We start from the raw sequence: 15,534 nt of genomic DNA on the forward strand, positions 1-15,534 counted from the left end.
GAACAAAGAGAAAATCAATCGCCCTTAATTTGCATGGACTAAAATATATATATTTAAGTTGGGTTTAGCAGAGGCATCATTGCGGGGGGGGGGGTTATTTTAAGCGGGGGCGGGGAGTAGATTTGGGGGCAGAGGCTAACAAGCTGCGAAGGCCCTTCCTCGGACGCATCACACATTATATTGCAAGTAACAAAGCTCTGCATTTTAAAAAAGCATTTGTTGTGGTTCGTTTTTCTCCCGCATATAGCAGGCAACCCGCAGGTCTGCCCCACATAACCGACACAGGTCAAGCTAGCCAAACACCCATAGAAAGATTTGCGCTTTGGACCTGCATGTCGACTTCATGGGCCCATTTTACAGTTCGGAACAATAAGGCCCAGCAGGCAGAACAAGTGAGTCGGCTGAAAATACTAGTGGCTCCAAAGGGATGGATTAGCAGCAGCCTGTGCAGGGGGGTGGGGTCTCTCGCCCCCCCCCCAAATGGCACCCAGGGGTGTCAGAAAGGTACTGGCACACCTGGAGATTACCTCCCCTTCTTTTGGGGGTGGTTCTTCTGTGCAAACAAGGATGCCACCCAGAGAATATCATTGCCATGAAGGGCTTTTAAGAGCTACTCTGTGGGGCAGCGTAAGGGATGTGATGTCTTACTTAGGATTAGGCAGGGCAGTGATGCGCAGTGGGTAGAGCAGCAGGGTCTCCTTCCCACCCACCCAGAGAGAGATGGACATGGCGGCGGCTGCCTCGCTTCCCCACCTCTCAGCCAAGCTTGGGAAAGTTGCTATGCCCCCCCCCCAATGCAAACACAGATCAAGTCCCTCACCCAAGGGTCTCTGCCCCCTTGGAGCTATGACTAGATCGCCCAAAACAAAGAAGGGAAAACTTTTCAGAGCGACCCACAATCTGTGCATGGGGGGGGGGAGGAAAGTCCTTTGCTTTGCCCCCCCCAAAGAAAAGAGAGGTCAGCCTTAGGGAAGGGGGGTGTCCTCAGATAGCCAGACCCTTCTAAGCCCCATATCTTTTGGGGCTTGGGGGTTGAGGATAAGGGAGAGGGGCCTTTAGGGAGGGAGGGGGTGTGTTAAGAATGGGAGGGGGGGAAAGTATTTTGCTTTCTCTGCATCCAGCCGCACACACCTTCCGAGAAAGAACCCAGGCGTTCTCCATGCTCTGCCCCTCATCAGAACACCCCCCCCAAAAAAAACTGCTCTGCCCCACATCCAGGCAGCCTGACCTGCCACCATCCGACCAGAGAAGACATTCTGCGCCCCTCCCGCCCCCCCAAAACTGCCCCTGCGTTTCCCATTCCTGCTTCCATTTCCCCACCCCATCCCCCAACAGCCCCCCGCCCCCCTCTTTGTGCCTTGCTTACATTGCCCCCCCCCCCACACACAAAAAACCTCCTCCCCTCCTTTCCACACCCCCTCCGCCGCCGCCTTTGGCCAACTCAGCAGTGCGCCTTTGGAGATGGAGAAGGGAAGAGAAACCTCAGGACTCACCTGTCTCAGGTGTCCTCAGGACGCCTGGGTCCTTGGCCCGCGTGGCCTCCTGGCTCTTGAGGGCTTCTCCGGGCATGGTGTGGCATCCAGCGAGGTGTGGGGGCGTGAAGTGGTCTTTGGGGGGGGGGCTTTAGAGTTGCCAGGCAAGGCGGCTGGATGGAGAGAGATGGAGAGAGATGCAGAGAAGGGACCAGGCGCTTCTGATGCGCTCTGCAGGCTGGAGGGAGGTTGAGGTGGGATGGAGCCTGCGCCGTAGAGGGAGGGGGGGGGGACCTGGGAGAATCCAGCTCAGAGGTGCGGAGGGGGGAGAGGGAGGCTGGACCAGGCTGCTGCTGCTCCCCCCTCGCTGCCTGAACAGCTCTGTCATCCTCAATGATGTCAGCAGCAGCAGCTCCCTCTATAGCAGGGAGGGCGTGGAGATGGTGGAAGCCGAGGGCGCCTGGTACTGCAGAAAAGACAGAGAGAGAGGCAGGCCAAGCCAGGCAGGGCAAACAAGAAGGCCCTGATCCCTCCAGGGCAAGTGCATCAGCCTGGCAGGGAGCAAGAGCCTCTGATCTCTCTCTCCATCCTCCCTCGTCCACCCAAAATCCAGTTTCTGGAAGCCACGGGAAAGGAGAGTTTTGGTCTTCTAGGCAGGTTTGTGGGTGCCCCGTCATGGGCACTGGCCAGGCGAGGGCAGGATAGGGCCCCCCCTGGCCTGATCAAGCAAGTTAATTAATAATAATAATAATAATAATAATAATAATTTATTGTTTATACCCCCCATCTGGCTGGGCTTCCCCATCGACTCTGGGCGGCCTCCAACAGAACACCAAAATACAATAACCTATGAAGCATTAAAAGCTTCCCTAATCAGGGCTGCCTTGAGATGTCTTCTAAAAGTCTGGTAGTTGTTGTTCTCTTTGACATCTGGTGGGAGGGCGTTCCACAGGGCGGGCGCCACCACCGAGAAGGCCCTCTGCCTGGTTCCCTGTAACCTCACTTCTCGCAGCGAGGGAACCACCAGAAGGCCGTCGGTGCTGGACCTCAGCGTCTGGATAGAACGATGGGGATGGAGACGCTCCTTCAGATATACTGGACCGAGGCCGTTTAGGGCTTTAAAGGTCAGCACCAACACTTTGAATTGTGCTTGGAAACGTACTGGGAGCCAATGTAGGTCTTTCAAGACCGGTGTTATATGGTCTTGGCGGTCGCCCCCAGTCACCAGTCTAGCTGCCACAATCTGGATTAGTTGTAGGTCACCTTCAAAGGTAGCCCCATGTAGAGCGTGTTGCAGTAGTCCAAGCGGGAGATAACCAGAGCATGCCCAACTCTGGTGAGACAGTCCATGGCCAGATAGGGTCTCATCCTGTGTACCAGATGAAGCTGGTAAACAGCTGCCCTGGACACAGAATGGACCTGCGCCTCCATGGACGGCCATGAGTCCAGAATGACTCCCAGGCTGAGCACCTGGTCCTTCAGGGACATACCGGTAGTTGCCCCATTCAGGACCAGGGAGACCTCCACACCTGCCCGTCCCCTGTCCCCCAAAAACAGTACTTCTGTCTTGTCAGGATTCAACCTCAATCTGTTAGCCACCATCCATTGTTGTTGTTATTTTGATTATTAATATTAGCAGTGCTTTCTTATGTTTGAGGGGTACTCTCATTTGACTCAAGAAAATCCCCATTTTATAGCTCAGATTGGGGGAAATGAATATAGTAAATGGACAAAAGATTCACAAAATGTTTAGGGGAATGTGACCCCCCAGAGGGAAAAAACCACACTTAATATTAGTAATAGTATTAGTACTCCGCCCATCTGACTGGGTGGCCCCACCCTGGGTGGCTTCCAAGCTATGCAAAACATAATAAAACATTTTATAAATTCCCTAGATATGTATTAAATACGTAACACTTCCTTCGTCTCAGGGCAGCACGCAACACACAAATACAAGGTAAAAAGCACAAGATGCAGAATGCAAACAGGAACAGAAAAGATGGTTCTGTCAGCGCAAGACCCTTAATCTCAGCACTGTGGGTTCAAGTCCCACACTGGCCAAAAGATTCCTGCATAGCAGGGAGTTGGACTAAATTATCCTTGTGGTCCGAATTCTAGTGGGGGGGGACCACCAACCAATAATGCCCTTCCCTGCCACAAACATATTTAAAAGGATATGGGATGTTGATCAGCCCAAGATCTGGTTGAAGAGGAACTTTTTTGCCTTGTTGTTGTTGTTTAGTTGTTTAGTCATGTCCGACTCTTCGTGACCCCATGGACCAGAGCACACCAGGCCCTCCTGTCTTCCACTGCCTCCCGCAGTTTGGTCAAACTCATGCTGGTAGCTTCAAGAACACTGTCCCACCATCTTGTCCTCTGCCGTCCCCTTCTCCTTCTGCCCTCCATCTTTCCCAACATCAGGGTCTTTTCCAGGGAGTCTTCTCTTCTCATGAGGTGGCCAAAGTCTTGGAGCCTCAGCTTCAGGATCTGTCCTTCCAGTGAGCACTCTGGGCTGATTTCCTTCAGAATGGAGAGGTTTGATCTTCTTGCAGTCCATGGGACTCTCCAGAGTCTCCTCCAGCACCAGAATCCAAAAGCATCCATTCTTTGGCGATCAGCCTTCTTTATGGTCCAGCTCTCACTTCCATACATCACTACTGGGAAAACCATGGCTTTAACTAAATGGACCTTCATGGACCCCTTCAGGGACTACTGCCTTGCCGTGGTGAAGGGGCTTGAATAACTCAGAGAAGCTATGAGCTATGCCGTGCAGGGCCACCCAAGATGTACAGGTCATATTGGAGAGTTTTGACTAAACGTGATCCACCTGGAGCAGGAACCGGCAAGCTACTCCAGTATCCCTGCCAAGAAAACTCCATGGACAAAGACTTTTTTGCCTAAACTTGTATAATGAACCTCTTTGGGGAGAGCATTCCACAGACAGGGAGCCACTGCAGAGCAGGCCCCGTTCCTCGTGTTGCCACCCTCTGGACCTCTCATGGAAGAGGCACACAGAGGAGGGCCGCAGAAAATGATCTCGGGGTCCGGGGTGGTTCATATGGGGAGACGCTAACCTTGTTGTCCTGAGCCATTTAAGGCTTTGTAAGTCAAGACCAACACTTTGAATAGGGTCTGGAAGCTAACTGACCGCTTGTGTAATCGGGAAATGGAAGGTAAGGCTGTTCATGGGGTATAAGAATGGCTAGGGGAGAAAACTGAGAGAGCACTTCTTATTTTTAAAATAATTTTTATTAACTTTTCAAATTATATGTTTCCAAATGAACATCTTTCATTATAACCAAATCTTCAACGACTTCCCTCCCCCGCATAAATAGCGTGTGTGCATACGTATGGGTACACGCTTCCCCTGCCCTGCAGCCCACGGCGCGATTGGCGCTGGAGACACCGGCCCGAGGTACGGTAAGTTTGCTGACCCCTGGACTAGATGACCCTACTTGATCCAGCTCAACAATTCTGTGATTCTACAATGTTGTTGCTCTTTAGTCATCTAGTCTTGTCCGACTCTTCGTGACCCCCTGGACCAGAGCACGCCAGGCACTCCTGTCTTCCACTGCCTCCCACAGTTTGGTCACACTCATGCTGGTAGCTTCAAGAACACTGTCCCACCATCTCGTCCTCTGTCGTCCCCTTCTCCTTGCGCCCTCCATCTTTCCCAACATCAGGGTCTTTTCCAGGGAGTCTTCTCTTCTCATGAGGTGGCCAAAGTATTGGAGCCTCAGCTTCAGGATCTGTCCTTCCAGTGAGCACTCAGGGCTAATTTCCTTAAGAATAGATAGGTTTGTTCTTCTTGTAGTCCATGGGACTCTCAAGAGTCTCCTCCAGCACCACAATTCAAAATATTATTCTACAATAGTGTGTGATATATAGAGGTTTGTGCGTGTGTAGCTTAGGTGCCAAAAGCCAGGACAGAAACTACATCTCATCGAGGGCCACATTGAAAGCCCCGAACGATGTAAAGGACAGCAGTTAATCTGTACATTTTAGGCGCTTGTAATTTGCATATCCTCTGTGATCCTGGCAGGTGCCACATGGCAGTTAGTGGCAATGTTGCCGCAACAGATATGCTACCCCCCCCTCTCTCTCCCTCTGAATATTGTTACCTTCAGCTGCGAAAAAATGATCTCTTGATCCATAAACTAGGGCAGCTCAGACATAATAAATGGGTATGCCTTTTATAAACTCGCCTCCCTGTTTTGTTCCTTTGGCACTGGACCAGGAACATTTTCGAAACTTAATGCTGTAAGGATGGATCTGAGAAAGGAGAGAGAGAGAGAGAGAGAGAGAGAGAGAGAGAGAGAGAGAAGGAAGGAAGGAAGGAAGGAAGGAAGGAAGGAAGGAAAGAAAGAAAGAAAGAAGAGAGAAAGAAAGAAAGAAAGAAAGAAAGAAAGAAAGAAAGAAAGAAAGAAAGAAAGATTATAGGTCAGTAAAAAATATGTTTATTTGCTGTGGGGAAGGTGGGCAGGGTTAGAACTGTGGGCACCTTAGGGCCAATTCTCTCCCCCCCCCCATTTTTTTCCTCAATATGAGATTAGGTAAAGGTAAAGGGACCCCTGACCATTAAGTCCAGTCGCAAACGACTCTGGGGTTGCGGCGCTCATCTCGCTTTACGGGCCGAGGGAGCCGGCGTACAGCTTCCGGGTCATGTGGCCAGCATGACTAAGCCACTTCTGGCAAACCAGAGCAGCACACGCAAACGCCATATTCCTTCCTGCCAGAGTGGTACCTATTTATCTACTTGCACTTTGACGTGCTTTCGAACTGCTAGGTTGGCAAGAGCAGTGACCAGTCAATGGGAGCTCACCCCGTCGCGGGGATTCGAACTGCCGACCTTCTGATCGGCAAGCCCTAGGTTCTGTGGTTTAACCCACAGCGCCACCCACGTCCCCAATATGAGATTAGTGGCGAGCAAAATACCAACTACTCAAAATCTGATTCAAGGCTCTATTTTCATCCTTGAGGACCAGCAAAACGAAGTCTGCAACAGCCAATTCCGTGAATGCGGTATCTGATTGCACAACTGTTATTGCATGCAAAATTGCATGCGCACTTGCCAGTCACACACAAAAATCCCAATGCGAGGAGTAAGGATGTGGAATCATCTTTTCCCGTGTGCTGCTGAGAACTAGAAGCATGGAAGTTAGCTCTTGGCCCATGAGAAGCGGGTGAGCGGCTGCGCTGCGTCTGTAAGAATTGTGCAGAAGGGAGACTTTGGGCAATAAGTAGTTTTTCTCTCACTCTCTTGGCTCCTTATGATCCCGGCTCCCAAAAGACAGAGGTGAGAGCTGGTTGTTGCAATATGTTTGAGGCTGAATCCTGACAAGACAGAAGTACTGTTTTTGGGGGGCGGGGCGGGCAGGTGTGGAGGATTCCCTGGTCCTGAATGGGGTAACTGTGCCACTGAAGGACCAGGTGAGCAGCCTGGGAGTCATTTTGGACTCACAGCTGTCCATGGAGGAGCAGGTCAATTCTGTGTCCAGGGCAGCTGTCTACCAGCTCCATCTCATACACAGGATGAGACCCTCCCTGCCCACAGACTGTCTGGCCAGAGTGGTGCATGCTCTGATTATCTCCCGCTTGGACTACTGCAACGTGCTCTATGTGGGGCTACCTTTGAAGGTGACTCGGGAACTGCAATTAATGCAGAATGCGGCAGCTAGACTGGTGACTGGGGGCAGCCGCCAAGACCACATAACACCGGTCTTGAAAGACTTACATTGGCTCCCAGTACGTTTCCGAGCACAATTCAAAGTGTTGGTGCTGACCTTTAAAGCCCTAAACAGCCGCAGCCTGAAGGAGCGTCTCCACCCCCATCGTTCAGCCCTGACACCGGGGTCCATTTCCTGAGGGCCTTCTGGCAGTTCCCTCCCTGCGAGAAGTGAGGTTACAGGGAACCAGGCAGAGGGCCTTCTCGGTGGTGGCGCCCGCCCTGTGGAATGCCCTCCCACCAGATGTCAAAGAAATAAACAACTATCTGACTTTTAGAAGACATCTGAAGGCAGCCCTGTTTAGAGAAGCTTTAAATAACTGGAGGAATACTGTATTTTAATATTTTGTTGGAAGCCGCCCGGAGATGGTCAGGGTATAAATAAAATAAAATTATTATTATTATTATTATTATTATTATTATTATTATTATTATTAGTGGCCTGCCTTAAAGCAGAGACTTTGCTTTTGGTCTGGGCCACACAGTGCTTCTGGGTCCAGGGATGGAGCTGGCCCCAGTCGTCAGTTTCCAACGCGGGACAGCATGTGACAGGAAAACCGGTAGTGTTTTTTGCTTTGTAGGTGCTGCGACTTTTCAGCCTGCCCTATATTCTGGAGCCAGCAGAAGCCAGTCGCTGGAGCCTGGTGTGGCGCTGTTGACATTTCTCTCCACCATGAAGCTGGCGATAAATAAAATGTCAAGCAGATAGATCTCTCTCTTTTCCCCAGGGACACACAAATCTATATCCCACTTTCCGCTGGCTGGCAATGGGTCCAGGGACTACATGCCAGTGGCAAGTGGAACAAGAAATGCAAATCTTTTTTGGCGAAGCTTTTCCCAAAAAAAATCACACGTACATTTCAATACATGTGGGTGGAAGGATAGAAGCAAAACTGACGGGAAGTGTTAGAGGAGTATTGAACCGGAAAATATTTGGAGAATGGAGAATATTTAAGGATTATATAAGATCATATTGTACCAATTACACCATATTAGCAGAACTTGAGTGATACTTGTACACACAACAAATACCGTTTGTGGAACAATATTAAAGAATATAAAACTGCGGGGGGGAAACAACAACAGTATAAACAGTACAATGAGAATGATTGGAAGACTTGTTTTGTTAGAAGTCTTTTTTATTTAAGTGTTTAATTAAGTATTAATTGGGAAGATTTATTATTATTTTTTATGTACGTAAATTTGCTTTTTCTTCTTTCTTTTTTCTGTATTTTCTTCCTTTCTTTTTTCTTAATTGTTTCTCCTTTAATTTTCTTTTTGTAGTGTTGTTGTTGTTTAGTCGTTTAGTCGTGTCCGAACTCTTCGTTTGAGATTGTAAGTTCTTTGTATAAGTGTGTAATTTAAATTAATAAAGATTATTTAAAAAAAAAAAAAAGGAAAGAAGGAAGGAAGGAACAGGTCCCTGCCCCCTAGGAGCCTACAGCCTCTCTGGGTTTCGTTTGGGTTATAATCTATGTTGTAACTTGATGAAAAGTGTCGATTTGCATGGAACGATGAGAACCGAGGCTCCGAACGAATGACTTGCAAAATACCCGCAATGAGTTTTATGCTGACACCCTCGATCATAATCTGCCAGGGCTTGCGTGCTGCTTAGACACCGAGGAAACATCCCATTGGTCCTTGCAGGTGTCAAGCCCGGCCTGCTGCCATAGAAACCAAACTTTCCCCTCCTGCCTTAGTCTCCATGGTGACAACGGAATTTGAAAAAACGGGATGCTTAGAACTGGCCAGTTACATCAGTGCAAGAGGGGCAGCCTATGAGAATATTAGAGAATTTCGCACGCACACAAACACTCTTCTATTCATGTGGAATGAGAGAGAGGCTGGGAAGCCTGTTTCAAAATACAGTGGTACCTTGGGTTACAGATGCTTCAGGTTACAGACTCCGCTAACCCAGAAATAGTGCTTCAGGTTAAGAACCTTGCTTCAGGATGAGAACAGAAATTGCGCAGCATCAGCGGGAGGTCCCATTAGCTAAAGTGGTGCTTCAGGTTGAGAACAGTTTCAGGTTAAGAACAGACCTCCGGAACGAATTAAATACTTAACCCGAGGTACCACTGTAGTATTTTATGGGGTGGGGGAACTGAAATCCAGAAAGGCGTTCAGAGTGGCGTACCTAGTTCTCCCCTTTCTCGTTTAATCCCTCACAACAAGCCTGTGAGGTAGGCCAGGCTGAGAGGTCAAGCAGTGAGCTTCATGGCAAAGTGGGGATTCAAACCCAGGCAGAAATTAAAAGATGCCTGCTTCTTGGGAGAAAAGCAATGACAAACCTAAAGGTAAAGGTAAAGGGACCCCTGACCATTAGGTCCAGTCGTGGCCGACTCTGGGGTTGCGGCGCTCATCTCGCTTTATTGGCCGAGGGAGCCGGCGTACAGCTTCCGGGTCATATGGACAGCATGACTAAGCCACTTCTGGCAAACCAGAGCAGCGCGCGGAAACACCATTTACCTTCCCGCCGGAGCGGTACCTGTTTATCTACTTGCACTTTGACGTGCTTTCGAACTGCTAGGTGGGCAGGAGCAGGGACCGAGCAATGGGAGCTCACCCCATCGCAGGGATTCAAACCACCGATCTTCTGATCGGCAAGTCCTAGGCTCTGTGGTTTAACCCACAGCGCCACGCGCATCCCTTATGACAAACCTAGACAGCATCTTAAAAAGCAGAGACATCACCTTGCCAACAAAGATCTGTATAGTTAAAACTCTGGTTTTCCCAGTAGTGATGTATGGAAGTGAGAGCTGGACCATAAAGAATGCTAATAGCCAAAGAATGGATGCTTTTGAATTCTGGTGCTGGAGGAGACTCTTGAGAGTCCCATGGACTGCAAGAAGATCAAACCTCTCCATTCTTAAGGAAATCAGCCCTGAGTGTTCACTGGAAGAACAGATCCTGAAGCTGAGGCTCCAATACTTTGGCCACCTCCTGAGAAGAGAAGACTCCCTGGAAAAGACCCTGATGTTGGGAAAGATGGAGGGCACAAGGAGAAGGGGACGACAGAGGACGAGATGGTGGGACAGTGTTCTTGAAGCTACCAGCATGAGTTTGAGCAAACTGCGGGAGGCAGTGGAAGACAGGAGGGCCTGGCGTGCTCTGGTCCAGGGGGTCACGAAGAGGCGAACATGGCTAACCGACTAAACAACAATAACAACTCCCAGGTCCAAGTCCCACACTCTGAACCACGGTGCCACAATGGCTCTCACCTTGCCACTGCTCATGGTTGGGGCTCCTTCCCTTTGGAGAGTCCTGGGTTCGAATTTCGCTACTACCATTTTAATTCAGAGCTCCCAAGGACTGCACTGCTCTAGCAAGGCAGCAAGGCCACCTGCCTCTCTCTCTCTCTCTCTCTCTCTCTCTCTCTCTCTCTCTCTCTGTGTGTGTGTGTGTATGTATTCAAGCGCTTGCTCGGCCTCGCTGCGTCTCCCTGCTATTTCCCTTCCTTCCAGCGCTTGCAAACGAGGTCATTTCCATCGCGATCCCTTGATTGAATCTGACGCCGAGGCCGGCTCCCAGTCTCCCTTTGCTTTCCACAGAGAATCGCTCCCGAAAGCTTCTTAACCACCAGCTCGTTCCCTGCTGCAACTTAAAATCCATTTGCAAAAAGCCGTTTGCCGCCTTGATCGCACAACCACCCTGCGAGGCTGGGCAGGGGCGCTAGGAAGCTCTGCTGGTCACAGAAGTGTTGAACAACGATTGTAAAATATTGTCTAAAATGTATAAATTGCTGCTGGAATGGCATTTGAAAGATGAAGAGGTCAAGTCAGTTACGATACATTGGGCCAAGGATTTTGGGTATAGTAAAGGGTAAAGGGACCCCTGACCATTAGGTCCAGTCGTGGCCGACTCTGGGGTTGCGGCGCTCATCTCGCTTTATTGACCGAGGGAGCTGGCATACAGCTTCCGGGTCATGTGGCCAGCATGACTAAGCCGCTTCTGGCAAACCAGAGCAGCGCACGGAAACGCCGTTTACCTTCCTGCTATTTATCTACTTGCACTTTGACGTGCTTTCGAACTGCTAGGTTGGCAGGAGCAGGGACCAAGCAACGGGAGCTCACCCCGTCGTGTGGATTCGAACCACCGACCTTTTAATCAGCAAGTCCTAGGCTCTGTGGTTTAACCCACAGCGCCATCTGCGTCCCCGATTTTGGGTTTAACATACAGCTAAAAGAGTGGGAAAGACTGTGGAAGGAAGGATAAAAATTTACTGCATGCAATGCTTTGAAAGAAAACGTGATGAAAATGATGTACAGATGGCATATTACACCAGTGAAATTAGCTAAAATGTCTAAAGCAAATAACAAATGTTGGAAATGTAAAGAAAAAGAAGGATCTTTTTATCACATGTGGTGGGAATGTAAGAAAGGGAAAAGCTTCTGGGAAATGATATATAATGAGATGAAAAAGATGTTGAAATATACATTTATTAAAAAAAACAGAAGCATTTCTACTTGGCATTGTAGGGGAGGATATTAATAGACAGGATAATAAACTGTTTTTATACGCAATAACGGCAGCAAGAGTACTATTGGCACAGAAATGGAAACAAGAAGAATTACTGACAAAAGAAGAATGGCAGACAAAATTAATGGACTATGCAGAATTAGACAAGATGACAGGAAGAATTTGTAAGGAGGACTGTGTGAAATATTGCAGACAAAAGTATGAAGAAAAGTAATAGTGAAATTAATGAAATGCAGATTAAGTGATAAAGATGCAAAAACCTTCAGATGTGGTTGATGGAAGTCCAAAACACTGGATAAGATGAGAAAATATGTTGTATGATTTTTTATTTTTTATTTTTGAAATTCCATGTAAAAATTAATAAATATATATAGGTAAAGGGACCCCTGACCATTAGTCAGTCAGTCATGCCCGACTCTGTGTGCGCTCATCTCGCTTGATCTCTGAGGCTGAGGACCCGCGTACAGGCGTCTGTCTTCAGGTGCCAGGCAGGGACTAAGCCGCTTCTGGCGAACCAGAGCAGCGCACAGAAACGCCCGTTTACCTTCGCAAGTGACCTCGCAGAGTTGGTACCTATTTATCTACTTGCACTTTGACATGCTTTCGAACTGCTAGGTGGGCAGGAGCTGGAACCGAGTAATGGGAGCTCACCCCGTCACGGAGATTTGAACCGCCAACCTTCTGATCGGCAAGTCCTAGGTTCTGTGGTTTAACCCACAGCGCCACCTGCGTCCCTGAATATATATATATATGAAGCTCTGCTGGTCTATCGAAGTGCTGTTTCTCAGTCTGAATCATCGGCCAGTCAGCTGCCACCCCAAACCTTACCCAGCCGGCTCTTCCAATGTTCTTGTGACCTGGTTAGGGGTATCAAAGATTCTCCCCTGGAGGGCAGAATTCAGCCTGCGGAGATTCTGATATGCGTGCCAAGACATGCCCCGTCCTGTGGGCAGGCGCTGTATGCGCCACTGAACATGCCAGGCCCATTAGCCGCCTCTGGGCACCAGCGACAACATTGGGGAGGGGGAGGCGCGGAGCAGGGAGCATGGAGACCATCGCTGACTGTTCAGTTTACTGGAAAGAAAAGCCTTCAAGGCAATAGCAGCCACTCAGCTCCAAGAAGAATTCGCTCAGCGAGTGCACTGGGTTACGTAAGCTCGCCGCATGTACAGTGGTACCTCGGGTTAAGTACTTAATTCGCTCCGGAGGTCTGTTCTTAACCTGAAACTGTTCTTAACCTGAAGCACCACTTTAGCTAATGGGGCCTCCTGCTGCCGCCGGAGCACGATTTCTGTTCTTTTTTTAAAAAATATTTTTTATTCGTTTTCCAAACAATTTTATACAATCAACAAATTATTTTACACTCATTCTTCCATTTTTTGACTTCCCTCAGTTTCTCTGTCAATCTTCCGTAAAATTTCTATTTGTTAACGCATTTCTAAACATAGTATTGCCTTTACCAACTCCTTTTCCTCTTACTCTCTTTTTTGCAGTATTTCTTACTATCTCACAGAGTCTTTTCAAAACCAACAAGCGTTGTCTGTACATCACATATATTTTTCAGATATTCTGTAAATTTCCCCCAGTCCTTGATAAACTTTTGGTCTTTCTGATATCGAATCTTCCCAGTCAATTTGTCCAATTCTGCATATTCGGTCAATTTCCTTCTCCATTCTTCCACTGTTGGAATTTCTTCCTGCTTCCATCTTTGGGCCAGAAGTATCCTTGCGGCAGTCACTGCATATTGAAACAGTTTACAGTCTCTCTTATTAATTTCATTTCCTACCATTCCTAATAGAAAGGCCTCTGGTTTTTTTAACAAACGTATATTTCAACATCTTTTTCAACGATTTCTGTTCTTATCCTGAAGCAAAGTTCTTAACCTGAAGCACTAGTTCTGGGTTAGCAGAGTGTGTAACCTGAAGCGTATGTAACCTGAGGTACCACTATACAGTGGTTGTTGTTGTTTGGTCGTTTAGTCGTGTCCGCCTCTTGGTGACCCGATGGACCAGAGCACGCCAGGCACTCCTGTCTTCCACTGCCTCTCGCAGTTTGGTCAAACTCATGCTGGTAGCTTCGAGAACACTGGCCAACCATCACGTCCTCTGCCGTCCCCTTCTCCTTGCACCCTCCATCTTTCCCAACATTAGGGTCTTTAAAGGTAAAGGTAAAGGTACCCCTGCCCGTACGGGCCAGTCTTGACAGACTCTGGGGTTGTGCGCCCATCTCACTCAAGAGGCCAGGGGCCAGCGCTGTCCGGAGACACTTCCGGGTCACGTGGCCAGCGTGACAAAGCTGCATCTGGCGAGCCAGCGCAGCACACGGAAACGCCGTTTACCTTCCCACCAGTAAGTGGTCCCTATTTATCTACTTGCACCCGGGGGTGCTTTCGAACTGCTAGGTTGGCAGGCGCTGGGACCGAGCAGCGGGAGCGCACCCCGCCGCAGGGATTCGAACCGCCGACCTTTCGATCGGCAAGCCCTAGGCGCTGAGGCTTTTACCCACAGCGCCACCCGCGTCCATTAGGGTCTTTACACTTTACTATACATGGTACCTTGGGTTATATATGCTTCAGGTTACATACGCTTCAGGTTACAGACTCCGCTAACCCAAAAATAGTGCTTCAGGTTAAGAACTTTGCTTCAGGATGCGAACAGAAATTGTGCCACGGCGGCAGTGTGAGGCCCCATTAGCTAAAACGGTGCTTCAGGTTAAGAACAGTTTCAGGTTAAGAACGGACATCCAGAACAAATTAAGTATTTAACCCGAGGTACCACTGTATTTAACCGAGGTACCACTGTTAGGGACGCAGGTGGCGCTGTGGGTTAAAGCCTCAGCGCCTAGGGCTTGCCGATCGAAAGGTTGGCGGTTCGAATCCCTGCGGCGGGGTGCGCTCCCGCTGCTCGGTCCCAGCGCCTGCCAACCTAGCAGTTCGAAAGCACCTCCGGGTGCAAGTAGATAAATAGGGACCGCTTACCGGCGGGAAGGTAAACGGCGTTTCCGTGTGCGGCTCTGGCTCGCCAGAGCAGCGATGTCACGCTGGCCACGTGACCCGGAAGTGTCTCCGGACAGCGCTGGCCCCTGGCCTCTTAAGTGAGATGGGCGCACAACCCCAGAGTCTGTCAAGACTGGCCCCTACGGGCAGGGGTACCTTTACCTTTACCTTTACCTACCACTGTATAGATTTACAGCAGTCTTGGCCAACCTGAGGACATTTGGACCCAGGCACCTGGCATAGCTCGGCTGGTAAGAGCACAAGACTCTTAATCTCACGGTCATGGGTTCAAGTTGCACGTTGGGCATTGCTGGGGGTTGGACTAGATGATTCTTGTGGTCCCTTGCAGCTCTACGGTTCTGGGACTCTCATCGGCCCCAGGAAGTGGCTTGGAATCACAGGTGGGGAGAGCTGCTGTTGTACTCAATAATAATAATAGTAATAGTAATAATAATAATTTATTATTTATACCCCGCCCATCTGGCTGGGCTTCCCCAGCCACTCTGGGCGGCTTCCAACCAAATATTAAAATACAGTAATACATCAAACATTAAAAGCTTCCCTAAACAGGGCTGCCTTCTGATGTCTTCTAAAAGTCTGGTAGTTGTTGTTCTCTTTGACATCTGGTGGGAGGGCGTTCCACAGGGCGGGCGCCACCACCGAGAAGGCCCTCTGCCTGGTTCCCTGTAACCTCACTTCTCGCAGGGAGGGAACCACCAGAAGGCCCTCGGAGCTGGACCTCAGTGTCCGGGCAGAACGGTGGGGGTGGAGACACTCCTTCCGAGCCTGCTTGGTGAGGTTGCAAGACTGGGGAAACCCAGTCAGATGGGTGGGGTACAAATAAAATCATCATCATCATCATC

General features: G+C 49.3%; 2 protein-coding genes across 4 annotated transcripts in view; both read right to left on the minus strand.

The window, feature by feature from the left end:
* LOC307227157 (uncharacterized protein) overlaps positions 1 to 1,779 on the minus strand; it is a 66,682-nt gene extending 64,903 nt beyond the window's left edge. The window contains exon 1 of the mRNA XM_079996331.1: positions 1,494 to 1,779. Coding sequence (XP_079852457.1) covers positions 1,494 to 1,569 — 76 coding nt within the window. The 5' untranslated portion in view covers positions 1,570 to 1,779. The remainder of the gene's footprint in view (positions 1 to 1,493) is intronic.
* Positions 1 to 15,534, minus strand: part of ZNF653 (zinc finger protein 653) — a 126,813-nt gene that overhangs the window by 22,917 nt on the left and 88,362 nt on the right. The window lies entirely within an intron of this gene.

This window comes from Podarcis cretensis (genome assembly GCF_951804945.1).
Source record: "Podarcis cretensis genome assembly, chromosome: 12".
NCBI lineage: Eukaryota > Metazoa > Chordata > Lepidosauria > Squamata > Lacertidae > Podarcis > Podarcis cretensis.